At 46.5% G+C, this 18,467-nt stretch overlaps 1 protein-coding gene across 3 annotated transcripts in view; it reads right to left on the bottom strand.

Annotated features, from left to right (window-relative positions):
• CMC1 (C-X9-C motif containing 1) overlaps positions 1-16,952 on the bottom strand; it is an 81,051-nt gene extending 64,099 nt beyond the window's left edge. For 2 of the 3 annotated variants that reach the window (XM_081526967.1, XM_081526969.1), the window contains exon 1: positions 14,772-14,887. In XM_081526967.1, the coding sequence (XP_081383093.1) occupies positions 14,772-14,790 (19 nt within the window). In that variant the 5' untranslated portion in view covers positions 14,791-14,887. Of the gene's footprint in view, positions 1-14,771; positions 14,888-16,873 lie in introns of those variants that run through there. The other variant, XM_081526968.1, reaches the window with a different exon arrangement.
• Positions 16,953-18,467: the final 1,515 nt, after the last annotated feature.

The raw sequence follows: 18,467 nt of genomic DNA, 5'->3' as shown, positions 1-18,467 counted from the left end.
GTAACTAGTGAAGAGATGAGAAGAAACACTGCGGTATGCTGACCTAGTTTATGCAATAGCTTCAGACTCTGCGCTCTGCTCTCCACGAACATGCCTATAACCTACACGGCTTATCCGCAACGCATCCTCATGAATCCACCCTTTCTCTCCACAACCGTCAGTGTTCCTGAAACAGTGTTTAAATGTGTTGTAAGAAGTCCTTCTGATCATTCGTCTAAAACCTCCTAAAGCAAAGAAAATTATAGAATCATATGAATGTTGATTTCGATTTTCCACATTGTTGGTGTTAAATCTCTGGCAGACCAGTGGTTAAGACTCTGCTTAGACTGCAAGAGACACAGGTTCTATCTCTGGTTGGGGAACTATGATCCTACGTGCTGAGCAGTCAAAAAAACAAAAGGCTTAAAAAAATATAAATATATATATATATATATAAATTCTGCTAACACTTGGTAGCATACTAACCATTAAAAGTCAATTTTTAATTAATTATGATTCTGTACGTATTTCAAAGTTTCCTTTGATACTACAAATATGGATATGGCACTTTTTATTCACAAAATTACAGGATGATTCCCTCACTGTCAATATGCTACATAGATGTTATACATCTGCACCAAAGCTGGCAAAAAAAAAAATCAAATTTTGAGAGTTTGCTACTCTACAGTCACATGAAATTATATTGAAATGAAGAATCAGGGTAACACCACCAGGGCAAATTTTCAAAGCTCTAACTCCTCAACCGTCTATCACCACCTTCAAGTCAATTTTTACCTTTTTCACTGGCTGACTTGGTTAGTGCAGACTCTGCTCTGGGGCTCACATGTTCCTGCAGCACAGCCACCCGGGACCACACAGAACAACCGACAGCAGTGCTTGCCCTGAATCCATGAGACAACACTGACACGACTCAGAGCATCACGGAGCATCCCCCCAGAAAGGGGAGACCTCGGGGGGCAAGGAGCGCCCCTCAACACTGAAGACGTTCTAACATAACTAATGCACATGACTCAGAGCATCACAGAGCCTTCCCTGGAAAGAGGGGACCTGCCTCAGAGCATCACAGAGCCTCCCCCCAGAAAGGGGAGACCTCGGGGGGCAAGGAGCGCCCCTCAACACTGAAGATGCTCTAACATAACTAACGCAATTGCTACGTAGATAATGCCACTGTTTTTGTTTTTTGGAACCTCCTAGTTGCCTTTATTTGTTCCAGTAGACATTACCATGATGTTGTTTACTCTGTAGGAAAAATCAGGAAAATGCTTGAGGAAATGTGCAAAGGTGCTCTTACTAGCATCGGTTTCTACTTTGGGTCTGTCTTCTGTAATGAGTGGCCCCAGGGAGACGGCCCTGCACGCCATTCAGCAGGACCGGGGCTGGCCACAGGCAGCTTCACCCTGTGCGCTGCACACCGGAGCCCTCGAGGACTCTGGTCTCAGTGCTCAAGCCACTCTTGCCCCAACCAGACCTTGTCCCCTCCAGCTCACACCCTCTGCTACAATCACAGCATAAGGTGAGGAAGGCGTGCGGGGCAGCGGGACCAAGACCGGGAAGACAGACAAGGAAGATCTGTGTCCCATCCTCTTTCCTTTAAGCAACATAGGAATTGACTCTAACAAAGGGGAATAACCCAGGGGCAGGTTCTAAAGTTCTTCCACAACTCAACCCCTCCCCTAGGGCAGTCGTCTATTTCAGGGGACTTCGGTCAGCTAGGTCCCATGAGCTTCCAAAGGCATGGTGAAGCCTGCAGGAACTCTTGGACAAGAGGAATCTTGGTTTCAGAAGCATCATTTTGAACAAGCAAAATTCAAAACTTCACAGTTCACATTTCTTGATCAGAAAGGAAGCTCAACGATTCCAACCATGAAGAAAATTATTTTAGAAAACGAAAAAGGACTGATTTGTCAGCTGGCTGAAAAGTACCTTCGCGGAGAGTAAACATCAAATATTAGGTCAGTCGGTGACCATAGAACTTTTTATAATCTCGAGCTCACAAGACCCGGAAAGCACATCAATGAGGTAGAAGTGCCTATTTCTGCTCAGCTTCTGGGTCACACACGCCAACGTCCCACCATCGCTGTGCCACATCTGAGTTCCTCCGTGCTATCAGCTCCCACTGGTAGTAACCACTGTGTTCACACCACATGTGCCCGGTTCCCAAAAGCACCTATTTCTTGGACCTCAGATTCTGCAGATTGTGAGGTGTGAAAACTTCCTCTTCCACCCACGTTGTTTTAACCAAGATGAGGCCAGAAAGGGACAACCAGTCTCAAAGCATACCGGAGCAGGAAATCGACTTATGCAAGAAGACCTGCCAATTTTAGAAAAGCGCTGCGATCGCCACTGTGGCCATAATGCCTCCAGTGAAGAGGTTTCACATTTACTTTATTTGGTAAAACTTCAAGACTGTCTTTTGCTACTGGCACAATTTCCCATTGATAGCTAATAGAAAATCAGTCATGTTACTACAGGAGACATGTCTACATAAGTAGACATTTGAGAAAGGAGCTCATGACTGCACGCCTTGCCCTCACACACCCGTCACCCGCGTACCTTCCCTCCCACGTCCATCTGGGACACAGCGGGCTACTCCCACACCGACGAGTGCTCCTCAATGGCTTCTGGCCCTCCCGGTCCTTCTCCTCCATCTTTCAACAGTTCGTAAAATTTAACAAAAAACATGGACCATTTTCATCATAGAGCATGGGAATTATTTTTATATTGAGAGCTTATTCACTTATTTCAAAGATTCAATGCGAGCTCAAATCATTCACTTTTTAAATCGGGATATAGGTGCTTTACAATGCTGTGTTCATTTCTGCTGTACAGGAGTGTGAATCAGGCATATGCATACAAACATCCCCTCCTTCTTGAACCTTCCTCCTACCCCTCATCCCAGCCCCCTAGGTCATCACAGAGCCTCAAGCTGAGCTCCCTGTGCTACACAGCAGCTTCCCACTAACTATATAAGTGCCAACGCTAATCTCCCAACCTGCCCCTGCCCTTCACTTCCCTGTGACTTCCCCGGTGGTGCAGTGGTAAAGAATAGGCCTGCCAATGCAAGAGACGCGGGCTCGATCCCTGGGACGGGAAGGTCCCCTGGAGGAGGAAATGGCAACTCACTCCAGTGTTCTTGCCTGGAGAACCCCATGGACAGAGAAGCCTGGAAGGCTACAGCCCATGAGGTTGCAAAGAGTCAGATACAACTGAGCAACTGAGACACACACACACACACACACACACGGGGCCACACATCCATTCCTTATGTCTGCGTCTCTACTCCTGCCCTGCAAATAGGTTCATCTGTACCATTTTTCTAGATTCCACATACACATGTTAATAAATAGTATTTGTTTTTCTCTTTCTGACTTACTCCACTCTGTGTGACAGCCTCTAGGTCCTGCACTGCAACACTGTTTGTAACAGCCAGGACACGGAAGCAACCTAGATGTCTACTGAAAGACAAATGGATAAGGAAGATGTGGTACACACCCACAAAGGAGCATTACTCAGCCATAAAAAGGAATGAAATTGGTTCATTTGTAGAGACTCACGACATCTTTCTCAGGATGGCCTTTAGAGCCAGGCTGAGTTAAACTACAATGCAACCTTCTTGGGGAGCAGTGTTCCCCAAGGAGGGTCCTCTACTCCCTTCATCAGACTGCCTCTGGCTAACTATGGTCGAAATTGAAGTTCACATTCAAAACAAAAATTTACCAAAATGAGAATATTAAGATAATAAGATATTGAGATAAATATTTAAAGTAGTAAGATAAATGTACTGTAGAGGCGGAAGGCAAATTCTAAAAGAGTCTTGAAAATATTCTGAGCAACGGTGATGCTAAAACCGTATAAACACTCCCAGAGCCGGCTCTGCCCCCGCTCCTCCCCAGGCAATGCCACAAGACTCTGTCTTTAACATCGGTACTTTTGATGCTGTGTTCTCAGTGCTGGTCTCTATCACCAAATCTACTTGGCCCACATCTTCAAGAATCTGTTAGTAATTCCAAAGTCCCACCAGGATCAGAAGTTCCACTTATAATGTCTGTTGTTTAAATCGTTATTCTGCCATCCCAGTGGTTATATTATCCTCCTTGGCTAAAAAATCAATCAATCCACCAGACAACCAGCTAGATCTTACTTACAGAAAGGAGGACGAAGTGGAGGTGAAGGGGTCGTTTCACCAGCACCACCACAGGCAGGGGCAGGCGTTCTGAACCGGAGGCCTAGAAAGCGCAGGGCGATCCAGCAGCGCCGTGCAGCACGTAACCAGGCGGGGCAGACTCTGCCTCAGTCTTCTGCCTGTATTTTCTAGCTCCCACCTTTTATTTTCTTTATCAGAACTTCCTCATTTAACATCTTCCAAAGTGCTCCCTAACCCCGGCGGCTGAAAGTGATTTCTCCTTCCACTAACCTCAAGCTGTTTCATGCACAAACACTAATCACACGTGGACTCAGAACTCAGAGTAGCACACTTCCTACAGAAACTCTTCTGTTGATCAATGGTTGCCAAGGACCAAACTGTCCCCACCACCATAGAATTCACGGAAGCCTAAACGCGAAATGACTCTAGTTGGAGAGGTGATTAAGGTTAAATGAGTTGACACATATGTACGTATGTGTATGAAAGTTAGTCGCTCAGTCGTGTCCAGCTCTTTGCGATCCGATGGACTGTAGCCCACCAGGCTCCTCTGTCCATGGAATTCTCCAGGCAAGAAGACTGGACTGGGTTGCCATTTCCTCCTCCACAGGATCTTCCTGACCCAGGGACTGAACCCGGGTCTCCTGTATTACAGGCAGATTCTTTGCCATCTGAGTCACCAGGAGAGCTCACATGGGTAGGGCCCTAATCTGATAGGCGGCCCTGCTAAGAACAGGAAAAACCAGCAGCTGAATCAGCCAACACCTTGATCTCAGGCTGCCAGCCTTCCAAACTGCGAGAAAATAAATGTTTATTGTTTAAGCCACCCAGTCTACAGAATGTTATTATGGCAACCCAAGAGGATGGAGATAGGATTTGTTAACAGAAGTTGTCAATTCTGGCTGCATCTAACAACCAGATCTGATGTCTGGGCCCCACTCCAGACCAGTTAAATCAAAGACACTGGTGTAACATCCAGGAACTGGTATTTTTAAAAGCTTCCCAAATAATTATAATATTAGATTCTAGATTAAGAACCACTGCATGAAATTTAACTATAATGAGGTCTGAGACCATATCTCATTAACCTCCATAATTCCCTCCTACTCCTAGTACATGGTAAAAATTCAATAAACTATGTAATAAATGACACATGTGTAAAATTTCCATATTTGATAATCATTATACTAGCAAATAGTTGAAAAAATACATTTATTTATTTGATATTCATTAAGAAACATTTATTAGGTACCCACTATCTACCAATTATCAGGCTAGGGATTGTTGATATATTGATGTGCCTTATTCTGCAATATAAACATTTAAAATCATCTTTCAATTAGTCACGCTTAGGGCTTCCCTGGTGGCTCAGATGGTATAAAAGCCTGCAATGCAGGTGACCCAGGTTCAATCCCTACGTCAGGAAGATCCCCTGGAGAAGGAAACGGCTACCCTTTTGCCTGGAGAATTATTCTTGCCTGGAGAATTCCATGGACAGAGGAGCCTGGTGGGCTACAGTCCATGGGGTTGCAAAGAGTCGGACACGACTGAGTGACGAACACACAGTTAATTAAAATCTGGAAAACCTCCCAGTAACAGTTCTCCAGCAAAAACACAGTGCAGGCTTGTTCTTAAAAGTGTTTTCCCTCAATCTCTTTACTTGAAAATGTAAAAGTGTAAAAGGAGCTGGCTGATGTAGGGAGAAGGTTAACTTGGGAATCAATGTTTTCATTTCAGCACATTTTGTGTGGCCCACTTATATCAAGTCTAGGAGATTTCTACAAATAAGTTAATAACACCCGTGAGTTCAGTTCACTCAGTTGTGTCAAACTCTTTGCAACCCCATGGATTGCAGCACCTCCCTGGACAGCCAGGCCTCCCTGTCCATCACCAACTTCCAGAGCTTGTTCAAACACATGTGCATCGAGTTGGTGATGCCATCCAACCATCTCATTCTCTGTCGCTCGCTTCTCCTGCCTTCAGTCTTTGCCAGCATCAGGCTCTTTTCCAATGAGTCAGTTCTTCGCATCAGGTGGCCAAAGTATTGGAACCTCTGCTTGAACATCAATTAACACGCCTAGAGATAAATAACCATACTAATCCAGTCAATGAAACATGAGATTTCTGTGCTGAGTCTAGAACCCCTTGAGACCACCTTTAATTATTTAAACACAGACAAGTTTAAGGCTTGCGGCAGCCTTAGAATCCGATACATCTCACTCTCCCTCCCCGTCATCCTCAAATCTCAGATTATGCCATTTAGAATTCCTGAGGGGCCTGAGGTTACTAGCCAAGTCTGAAACATGTCAGTCCTACTCATTCCCAAATTCAGTTCGGTGCTGTTTGCATAACAGTACAGAGCCTACTAGAGCTAGTGGAGAATCTCTTACTATCTAGGTGTAATTAACTGGCCTATCCTTTCCCTGTGCTAATAAAGTTAAAGACACAGAACCATAGGAAAGATACCGTTCACCACAGAAGTAAATATTCCTTCACATCCGATTTTTCTTCATCTCTCAAATTATTTGATACACATAGCCTTCATTTTATTTCTCAAAGAAAAAATTCTAGATCTAGAATGAAAGAAACTCCACACGCTGGTTATTTGACATTTTGGTGGTTTTTAAAATTCCATATATTAAAATAATTTTTTGTTAAAATATTAAAATAAAGACTGGAGGCAGTGACATCAGGTAAGGCCTTCTATGAAATTGATTTCAAAAAAGAATAAGACTTAGATGTGAGGGTGGGACAGAAAGGGAAACATTCCAAAGAGAAGGAACAGCATGTTAAAAGGCCTGAGGCAAAAAGAAAAAAAAAGAGAGAGCACAATTTGGCAAGAATCCCTTAGAAGAAATGCAGTAGCCATCACGGTCAACAAAACAGTCCGAAAGACAGTACTTGGATGCAATCTCAAAAACAACAGAATGATCTCTGTTGGTTTCCAAGGCAAACCATTCAATATCACAGTAATCCAAGTCTATGCCCCGACCAGTAACACTGAAGAAGCTGAAGTTGAACGGTTCTATGAAGACCTACAAGACCTTCTAGAACTAACACCCAAAAAAGATGTCCTTTTCATTATAAGGGACTGGAATGCAAAAGTAGGAAGTCAAGAAACACCTGGCGTAACAGGTAAATTTGGCCTTGGAGTACAGAATGAAGCAGGGCAAAGGCTAATAGAGTTTTGCCAAGAGAACGCACTGGTCATAGCAAACACCCTCTTCCAACAACACAAGAGAAGACTCTACACATGGACATCACCAGATGGTCAACACCGAAATCAGGTTGATTATATTCTTTGCAGCCAAAGATGGAGAAGCTCTATACAGTCAGCAAAAACAAGACCGGGAGCAGACTGTGGCTCGGACCATGAACTGCTTATTGCCAAATTCAGACTTAAATTGAAGAAAGTAGGGAAAACCACTAGACCATTCAGGTATGACCTAGATCAAATCCCTTATGAGTATACAGTAGAAGTGACAAATAGATTTAAGGGACTAGATCTGATAGACAGAGTGCCTGATGAACTATGGACAGAGGTTCGTGACATTGTACAGCAGACAGGGATCAAGACAATCCTCATGGAAAATAAATGCAAAAAAGCAAAATGGCTGTCTGAGGAGGCCTTACAGATAGCTAGGAAGAGAAGAGAAGCGAAAAGCAAAGGAGAAAAGGAAAGATATTCCCATCTGCATACAGAGTTCCAAAGAATAGCAAGGAGAGATAAGAAAGCCTTCCTCAGCGATCAGTGCAAAGAAATAGAGGAAAACAACAGATTGGGAAAGACTAGAGATCTCTTCAAGAAAATTAGAGATACCAAAGGAACATTTCATGCAGATAGGCTTGATAAAGGACAGAAATGGTATGGACCTAACAGAAGCAGAAGATATTAAGAAGAGGTGGCAAGAATACACAGAAGAACTGTACAAAAAAGATCTTCACGACCCAGATAATCACGATGGTGTGATCACTCACCTAGAGCCAAACATCTTGGAATGTGAAGTCAAGTGGGCCTTAGAAAGCATCACTACGAACAAAGCTAGTGGAGGTGATGGAATTCCAGTTGAACTATTTCAAATCCTGAAAGATGATGCTGTGAAAGTGCTGCACTCAATATGCCAGCAAATTTGGAAAACTCAGCAGTGGCCACAGGACTGGAAAAGGTCAGTTTTCGTTCCAATCCCAAAGAAAGGCAATGCCAAAGAATGCTCAAAGTACCGCACAATTGCACTCATCTCACATGCTAGTAAAGTAATGCTCAAAATTCTCCAAGCCAGGCTTCAGCAATACGTGAACCGTTGACTTCCAGATGTTCAAGCTGGTTTTAGAAAAGGCAGAGGAACCAGAGATCAAATTGCCAATATCTGCTGGATCATTGAAAAAGCAAGAGAGTTCCAGAAAAACATCTATTTCTGCTTTATTGACTATGCCAAAGCCTTTGACTGTGTGGATCACAATAAACTGTGGAAAATTCTGACAGAGATAGGAATACCAGACCATTTCACCTGTCTCTTGAGAAACCTGTATGCAGGTCAGGAGGCAATAGTTAGAACTGGACATGGAACAACAGACTGGTTCCAAATAGGAAAAGGAGTACATCAAGGCTGTATATTGTCACCCTGCTTATTCAACTTATATGCAGAGCACATCATGAGAAACACTGGGCTGGAGGAAGCACAAGCTGGAATCAAGATTGCCGGGAGAAATATCAATAACCTCAGATATGCAGATGACATCACTCTTATGGCAGAAAGCAAAGAAGAATCAAAGAGCCTCTTGATGAAAGTGAAAGAGGAGAGGAAAAAGTTGGCTTAAAACTCAACATTTAGAAAACTAAGATCATGGCATCTGGTCCCATCACTTCATGACAAATAGATGGGGAAAGACGCTTGCTCCTTGGAAGAAAAGTTATGACCAATCTAGACAGCTTATTAAAGCAGAGACATTACTTTGCCAACAAAGGTCTGTCTAGTCAAAGCCATAGTTTCTCCAGTAGTCATGGAAGGATGTGAGAGTTGGACTATAAAGAAAGTTGAGCACTGAAGAATTGCTGCTTTTGAACTGTGGTGTTGGAGAAGACTCTTGAGAGTCCCTTGGACTGCAAGGAGATCCAACCAGTCCATTCTAAAAGAGATCAGTCCTGAATATTCGTTGGAAGGACTGATGCTGAAGCTGAAACTCCAGTACTTTGGCCACCTGATGTGAAGAACTGACTCATTTGAAAAGACCCTGATGCTGGGAAAGATTGAAGGTGAGAGGAGAAGGGGACGACAGAGGATGAGATGGTTGGATGGCATCACTGACTCAAAGGTCATGAGTTTGAGTAAACTCCAGGAGCTGGTGATGGACAGGGAGGCCTGGCGTGCTGCAGTCCATGGGGTCGCAAAGAGTCGGACACGACTGAGTGACTGAACTGAACTTCTGGTGTCTCTTCCCGTAGCAGAGACGGAGGAGAGCAAGAGCCTGCTCACCACCCCTGCAACCTTCCCAGCACCCCACCTGGGCCGTGGGTGGTAGCACCTGGTAGTTTTCCTTCTCCAGACCCCTCTCCCTCCTCCTGCAGTGGGCAAGGGCTGACAGGGGGTCACAAAGCCCAATTCCTTTGCTTCGGAAGCTAGACAAGGCCCCATACCACACCCTTACTCAGCCTCCTCCCTTCAGCTCCTACTCCCTTCTCTCCCCCGAAGGTTTGTGCTCCAAGAACCAATCCCTGCACATGAAAAATTCACACGGTGCCCAGGGGCCCACATATTGTGCTCCAAGACCACCCAAATAAAGGAACCAGGGCTTGTCCAAAACATGAGTAATCCTGTGGCTGGGCCGGGGAGGTCCCAGAAGGGCCAGGACTTTCTGTGCGAGAAGCGAAGGAAACGCTCAAAAACGATGGGAGCACGTCACCAGGACCCAGAAGCTGGTCTGAAGGAACTCTAGGTGGCCGATCCGGGAAAACGCGAGCACCGAAATATTCACAGTGACAAGTGACACACCACTGAGAAGACAAATTCCTGAATCCATGCCAATAATCATGCCAATAATGTCAACAAGAAACAAAGTTTTTCTTGTTTACAGCAAAGTGTCAGCAACTGTTTAATGGAGAGATAACCATCTAAGTGGAAAGAATGTTGGAGGTAGAAAATCATTTTGCAACCATCATAGGAAAAAGACTGAATCCGGCAAAAATCAACAGAAGCTCCATCAAAAGGAGTTTTCTGATGAGGAATGAACATCCGCGTAGCCTTCTCCCTGCACCATGCCATGCTAAGTGACTTCAATCGTGTCTGGCTCTGAGACCCCATGGACTGTTGCCCACCAGGCTCCTCTGTCCATGGGGATTCTCCAGGCAAGAATACTGGAGTGGGTTGCCATTTCCTCCTCCAGGGGATCTTCCCCACCCTGGGATCGAACCCATGTCTCCTGTGACTCCTGCACTGTAGGCAGATTCTTAACCACTGAGCCACCCGCGAAGCTCATACAGTGCTTACTAAATACAGGAGAGGAAAAACACAGCAGAGAAACTGGGCAAGACGCTGGCTGGGTGGCCAATGTTAAAACCACCGACTAACAACAGACCTCTGTCCAGTGCCTCCAGGTCTGACACCTCAGTGCAGAGGGTTCAGCTGAGATCTCGACCCCCATCTGATCAATAGTCAGATCAATGCACAATGAAGAATTCCACCTGTCACTCCCTTCCCTAAGCACCTGCAGTGTCTCCCTGGTGTTCCTGGATAAAATCCAAACCCCACAGACGGGTTTAAGAGCCATTTCGTGACCCACAGCCCGAAGCCCCGGGCCCTACATATGCGCGTCTGTGAGCTCAGAGCTTCCCTCTCCCGTGTGCTGTCTGCTCATGCCACTGCTGTTCAATCTCGGAGACCATTTCAGGTTGTTAAATTAATCAAATGAGGCAAACAAAAAACAACATATTTTGTAGTAGTGCAAGCATGCTTTGACCTTAAAAATTTATAAAACGTGGAAGTCAGACTTTTATCTCTGAACCATGAATATAATTTGTATCTAACAGGATACTGTAAAAACAGGGAAGCAGTTACAAAATAAGAAAATTTCTAATCAACGACATAATATATTGTTTCTTTTTTTTACGTATTAATCACACAATGCTCAGAAAAAAAACCAGAAACAGATTCTCCCAACCTGTTTAGCTGTCTGACTCAAAGAGCGGACTTTCCCAGTGGCCAAGAACTGGGATACCTGCAGCCCATCTACCTCCATCTCCATGAGAACCACCGAAAGAACCCCTGCAACCTAAGTATTCCTAGAGTTGCCAAGATGCCATCCTCCCAGGATACACACACTCGAAACCTCTACTCATGGGATGGCATGAAATTCCTGATCCCACTTCCCACAGCCCTCCCCGTAGCAGGTTTCTGGAAGAAAACACCCATGGAGGCAGCCACAAATGGCCATGCACGCGCTTAAAGAAACGTCTCTCCTGCTGCCCGCTGCGGACTGGGCAACAAATGGAAGGGAAACCCTCTACCCAGCTCAAAGGGGAAAGAGCAGAAGAACAATGGGGCAGAAGGAACTCTCTCCTTGTTACCAGAAAAAGTAAGAAACTCCTCAGGCCCAGGTTCCTGTGAGTTGTCACCCGGGACTAATTATGTCAGATGATTTCTCTGAATGCTGGCAGCAGCAAAGGCTTCACTGGGTGTCCTTTCAGGACTGGGCTAGTTTACAACTTGTTAGGGGCAGAGGTTAAGTTCTAGAACCCTGTCCAATCGAGACAGAAATAATTTCTAACCAGTGGAAAGATAACCCCCCAAGTAACCGTTCATAGCCCTATTTAAATTCATCAGCTTTTACCTAAGCCAACAATCTATGACATTTTCTATATATCTACCGTTTCAATGTTTTTCGAGTAGTTTTTACATTTTACTGGTTCCCTCACTACTGAGTTGGAGAAAATCTTCAACAAATACCCACTTTGTATTACCGTAAGTAATCATTTTACCTTTCTGGAAATCCTACTTTAACAAGTACCACTTGAGCTACAGTCCATGGGGCTGCAAAGAGTCAGACATGTCTGAGCACATACATCCTCAGAAAACAGGTAGCACTGTTCGTGTGCAGGGTTCGTAATCAACATAAATGGTGTTGTGCTACAGATTTGATTTGGTGATTTCACTTTTTACTCAATACAATATTTATAAGATCTTTACAAAATAAAACAGGTGTCACTTGTAACACTGTTTCTACAGATGATCAATAAACAACCTGTAAAACTTCAATCACCTCAGTTTGACTGGATTTTTAAAATATATACAGTCCATACAATATACACACTGTATACTTAAACTACTTAAATCCTTTCATAGGAGAATGAACTATACTGTATATTTCTTGAATCATTACTGTGTTATCAAAGGTCCCACTTAGGACTAAAGGTGCAAGGCAAACTTTCCTGGCTGCTAAGAAAACAAAGCTAAAGGTCAAGTCAATAAAGCTGGGAGAGTTCAGAGCCCTGGCAATACTCTGCAGGTTAGCACTCCCCGTGGACTGTTTTAAGTCACCAGAGGCTTGGGCAAAATATGTCTGAACATCTGCTAGTGCAAACAGCTACTAGCATTTTGCTTAAATTTCCCTCTCTCCTCAGTCATCTTCTCTGGGTGTTTTGTACTCTCCAGCCTTTTCTCTCCGCATTCAAATAGTAACAGAAAATAGTGGACAGAAATATGGCTGATAAGCTTCCAAAGAGTGTTGTTATTACCTCAACATAAACAAAAAGGGAAATTGCTTAATAAAACTACATTTAAGAGTAAGTATGCATTGTTGGGTTCAGACTTTTTTTGAGAAAAATGGACCATACAAAGTAAGTTTAAAGGCTGCTGCCAAATGAAGATCAAACTTGAATAAAGATTTTTAAAAATCTAACATTGACCACTGGGAAAATAGATTTTGCTACATAAGCTTCATTTGGCATTTCTATTCATTTAGTCAGAAACATACCACTGTGTACTGTAAGAAGCAAAACAAATATCAAAACATGACTCTATGCTTCAATCTATGAACCAAACACAAATTAACTTTAAAAGAGTGGACCTCAGTATATTTGTATTCTGGAACCTAAACAAAGAAATTTTTCCAAAATAGTCTTACTTGCTGAGTCCACTCTCTAACTTTCCATTTCAATCTTGCTTCCAAGTCTGCTTTTGTCTGAGTTTCCAATGGTTATCGTGTTGTTAGATTTGACCATCACCCGTCATCCAGTTGGAGAAGGCAATGGCACGCCACTCCAGTACTCTTGCCTGGAAAATTCCATGGACAGAGGAGCCTGGTAGGCTGCAGTCCATGGGGTCGCGAAGAGTCGGACACAACTGAGCGACTTCACTTTCACTTTTCATTTTCATGCATTGGAGAAGAAAATGGCAACCCACTCCAGTGTTCTTGCCTGGAGAATCCCAGGGACAGGGGAGCCTGGTGGGCTGCCGTCTATGGAGTCACACAGAGTCAGACACGACTGAAGCGACTTAGCAGCAGCAGCAGCATGGCCCCTCTACAAGGCTACCACCACTACCACAGCGGTAAAGGTATAAATCGTATCATGTCACTGCCGTCTTTAAAATCCTCCACAGGTTTTTGTTAAGGTCAAGAAAAGTCCAAATGCGTACTTATCAGGGCCTTCAGGCACTGCAATATGTAGGTTCTATCTACTTTCCCAGCATCTCTGCTTATGCAACTCCTCCATAGTCTGGACCTCAATCCAACCCAGCAGTTTAAGCACTTTGCACCTTGCAGCGCCTAGCACGCTGGTCCCTTCCCTCTTTCCAGGACAGCTTCCTCTGGTTCTTAAGATGCCAGCTCACAGGAACCTGCCACCTAAAGTGGTCCTCTCTTTACCATCTACCTCTGACACCGCTTATCTTCCTCACAACGTTTACCACTGTCTGTAAAAGTTAGTGTACGGGGGACGGGGGTGGGGGGCGGGTGATGTTTTTTCTTGCACCCCTAGAACACAAGATCTAGACCGAGCAGGGGTCTTTCTGTCCTATAGACCAGTTTCCCAGGTCCTAGAGGAGACAGTGAGTTCGCAACAAGTATCTGTCTACTCCATGAGGACTGGACATAGGATTCTGAGTCCCAGCTGGACTCGTCCGCTTCTTTCTCCTCGGGCCCAGAGAGGCCGTTTCCCTTCTGGCTCTCCAAAGGCTGCACGCCATTCCTCCTCCCTACGCCTTGAGTTTTCACACGTACAATGTTGATACGCAGGCAATGTCCCGAAGCCCCTCAGCACTCCCCAGAGCCGCCGTTCAGAGCATCCTCGAGCCGGGCACCGCCGGGGAGCCCCGCGGCGGCGTCCCGGGGGCGGGCGCGCGGCAGTCAAGGGGAGGGACGGGTCTCTGGGGGCACCTTCCAGCGGAACGGCCCCGTCCTGACCAGGGCGTTCGCGTCGGGCCACAGATACTTAAAGGAGCCTGTGAGCCCAAGTGGCCAGAGAATGGCGGCGAGGCGGCAAAGGTGGACACTCGCCAGCCCTGTCAGCCCGCGGGCCCGACCCCGGCGCCCGCGGGCCGGGGCGCGGGCGGGGCGGGGCGGCCTCGGCGTCGCACCTCCCCCGCCGGCCCGCCCCCCGCGCGCCCCCGGGCTCCCGCCCCCGCCTCCCGCGCCTTACCTGCGGGGTCGAGCGCCATGTCCACGCGCAGGAGGCGGGGCGGGGCGGCCCACGGGAGCCAGAGGAGGAGCGCGGCGCCCGGCGCACAGCGGGGCGGCTCCAGCCCCCGCACTTCCGGGTCGCGACTTCCGCCGCTCGCCGCGCCTGCGCACTCCCGCCCCGCCCCGAGCCGCGGGAGCGCCGCGGAGGGGCCCGCCCGGGGGCAGCCCCGGGAGAGGGCGGGGCCGCGCCCCGGGGGCGGGGCCACCGGGACCCCGCAGCGCGCCGGGGGCGGGGTTGCGAGCCGGCTGCCCGAGCGCGTCTGTGAGGCTGCCGGCGGGGATCCACACCCCCGGACGGCTCCATTCAACCCCGAGCCTCTCTCTGCATTCCTGCCTTCGAACCTGAGAAGCCAGCCTGCTCCTTTGTTTGCACTTCGTTAACGTTCGTTCATTCAGAAGTGTCTGTGTCGTGCCTGCCAGGTTCCAGCCTCGGTTCTGAATACTAGGGGGAAATAACTGGATAAAAATGAAATCGCTAATTCCGAAAAAGCACAGTGGGTGAGGAAGCCGGTGAGAGCAGTGAGCTGCTACATGCGGCGAGTAGCTCTTCGAGGCGGTGCGGCAACTTGGTACTGTTACAGGCAGCATCTTGCTGGCGCCCCCGCCCCCATCGGACGCCCGTGCCTCTCCTGGAGGAAGTGGGCGCGAGGGGTACCTCTGTCCTGTGAAACGATACCCTTGGATGATGCTACAAATCCCCACTCTGTCGACTGAAGCTGTTAAGTGTGTGAGAAAAATGAAGGAAGGTGATAGCCATCGTCCTCAGGAACCCCAACTGCCCGCTTCTCAGTAGAAACTTTCAGGGTAGCAATGATGCCCATACCCGTTCGCCAAGCAGCCTTCAGAAAGGCCCCCTTGTTATGCCTACATGCAGCTAGCTCCAGCCCCCGAAGGGGGAGGTGCGGAGGGGGACAGATGGGACAGATGTTGGAAAAACAAGGAGCAGCTGCTGCTTCCCGGTGAGGGATTTAAGGCTTTCAAAAAAACTATCCCCGCCCCACCTACCTGCAGGCCCTCCCCTGCTGCTGCTTCCGCCTGGTCAGTTGGCAGAGAAGCTGACGCGGTGGAGCAGGGCTGGGAAAGTGGGTCTCTGCTCAGCAGGTCTTCCGTTTAAGGGCCTATTTGGGCATAACGGCCCTTATCACAGCTGCAGGGTGAGGTGCCAAGCTGGACAATTAATGTTTCACTCAGCCAGGCAGGAAATCGGGCCCTGTTCCCTGTATGTTTTATAAGTGTGTTTAAAAACACACCAAATTCATTCTGGAGGGGAAGGATTTAATTTGGGAAGTAAATATTTTTGAGGAGATGAGGTGGAGTAAAAAAAATATGAGTCAGTCACACATGTAAGTAGTTGAATGAAATCTTCCTTATACAAAAAAAGAATCCTGGTAAAAGGGGAAGCTTGGAGAGCACTAGTCAGAGACCTAAGTACCTCCACCTTCACGACCTATTCGCTTTCCAGGTTGGCTAAGTCCCAACGTTTCTCCGGACTTTTGTTTCTAATTTGCAAGGTTGAAACTCCAATACTTTGGCCACCTCATGCGAAGAGTTGACTCATTGGAAAAGACCCTGATGCTGGGAAGGACTGGGGGCAGGAGGAGAAGGGGACGACAGAGGATGAGATGGTTGGATGGCATCACCGACTCGATGGACATGGGTTTGGGTGGACTCCGGGGGTTGGTGATGGACAGGGAGGCCTGGCGTGCTGCGATTCATGGGGTCGAAAAGAGTCGGACACGACTGAGCGACTGAACTGAACTGTGAGAAATAAATATACCATCTAACACTCTTTCAGTCACTCATGTACCACTTCCATAGTTTTTGCCATAACTGAGTATCACTTGAACCATTATTAATTTTTTATTTAAATAAACTGAATTTTGAAAAATACCTTAAATGGACACTCTCTACTTTAGCCTTATCCTAAGCAAGACTATCTGTAAAATCATGGTTTTTGTGTGCCCCATAAAACAGTGTATGGTTAGGCCACACAAAATGACTGTTCTCTTGCTCTCTACATCCCCTGCCCAGCCAGCACCAGCTTCACCTGCAGCTACTTACGTGTCTGACCTTCCTATGTACTTGCTCCTGCCCCAGCTTGTAATTGTTCTCATCCAAGGAATGTTAAGGGGCGTGCCCCTCTGCTAGTTTCCATGGTAACCAAGAGCCAGCTTGACATCCATTATTTCTAGAACTCACAATATCCCCCTGTCCCTGGGGACCGAAGAGTGCCACCACATCCTGCCCACTGTCCACTGCACGCAGTGCGATGTTGGTCCAGGGCACTTCTTCAGACGTGTAAGATCCCCCTGTCCATTAAACCATTGATGTCTCTGTTGCCAACTCCAGGCTCTTTCTTAGGTCTTAAAGCTGGACAATATAAGGCTTGTAGTTCTGCAACAAACAGACAGCTAGACCATTACCCTATGAGAAGTACTGGCAAAAACAGCACCTCACTGCCTGGTACCAGATAGTATATTCCATCTCCTCCCTCACATGAAACTAAGTTGTTTGGGGACAAAGTCTTTACAATCTGCCTAGGAAAGAGAAGTCATTTTTTTAAAAGTTAAATCATAGAAATGCAATTGGCAATTCAAAACAGAAGAAATTTCATAAGCAATCACACTATGAATAGACAATTTGGAGCTGAGGGGCTCACTGCCACAGGAGTGGAAGAGGGAGGAGGGCCTATCGTCTTGGGAATGAGCTGCAGCTGTCATCCACCGGTGATCACTGGGGTTCAGACATCAGACCCTAACGGCCCCACGGGTGCTGACACCAAAGATTGAGTGTCAGGGTGGTTAGGAAAGATGTCAATGATGAGGATAAATTTAGGTTGACTTTGAAAGATGGGTAACACAGGTAAGCAGAGAAGAAGGAGCAGACTCCTCTGGGGTCCGAGATGTTCTTGAAGGACAGTGTGACGTGGAAAAGAGGGGGAAGGGAGGGATACACAGGAGCAGAAGCGCAGGGACACTCATGACTGCACTGCGGGCATGGGGGTGGGCAATGCCTGAAACCACCTCGATGAATGTGGGGAAGCAAGGATGGTTACCAATAAGACTGGAAAACACAAAAACCGATTCCCAAAGCCTTAAGCATTAGACTGAGGGGGTGTTGAATGTGTTGCTATAAGCAGTTGAAGGCTAACAAGTACAACAGAAAATGGCATTGTGGTCCAAGTGATGTTTTTCAAAGATTTTCTGTAGGACAGATTTAGAGAGCCAAGAGGTGAGCAGAAGAGTCAGGAGGCTATCGCAACTGTTGAGGCAGAATCAGATGATAACTGAAACTGGAATATGTGAAATGTACCAAGAGAGGGTGAGTCAGAGAGTAATTATAAAGGGAGGATCTATACTTCCTATTGAATTTAACAGAAAGGAGTCAAGAAGGATTTCTAGGTGTGTACAGACCAATGAGAAAGTCACGGTGATTTATGCTTCAAGAGACCTGCCCTTGACCCTCATTCCTAGGGAGCAGTACTGAGGCAGAGGGGAAGTTAGGAGGAAGATGGAGGACCCCAGGGAGCAAAGGCTGAGGCTGAGCCAAGACAGAGCGTGTGAGCTGTGTAGTATGTAGTTGGAATACGTGTGTAGGTATGCTGTGCATATATTTATTTTGGGTTTTGTTTCTTTGTTTGGCTGTGCTGAGTCTT

This window comes from Giraffa tippelskirchi, chromosome 9 (assembly GCF_054371585.1).
Source record: "Giraffa tippelskirchi isolate mGirTip1 chromosome 9, T2T-mGirTip1v1.2.pri, whole genome shotgun sequence".
Lineage (NCBI taxonomy): Eukaryota > Metazoa > Chordata > Mammalia > Artiodactyla > Giraffidae > Giraffa > Giraffa tippelskirchi.
This window is presented reverse-complemented; position numbering and strand designations above follow the sequence as displayed.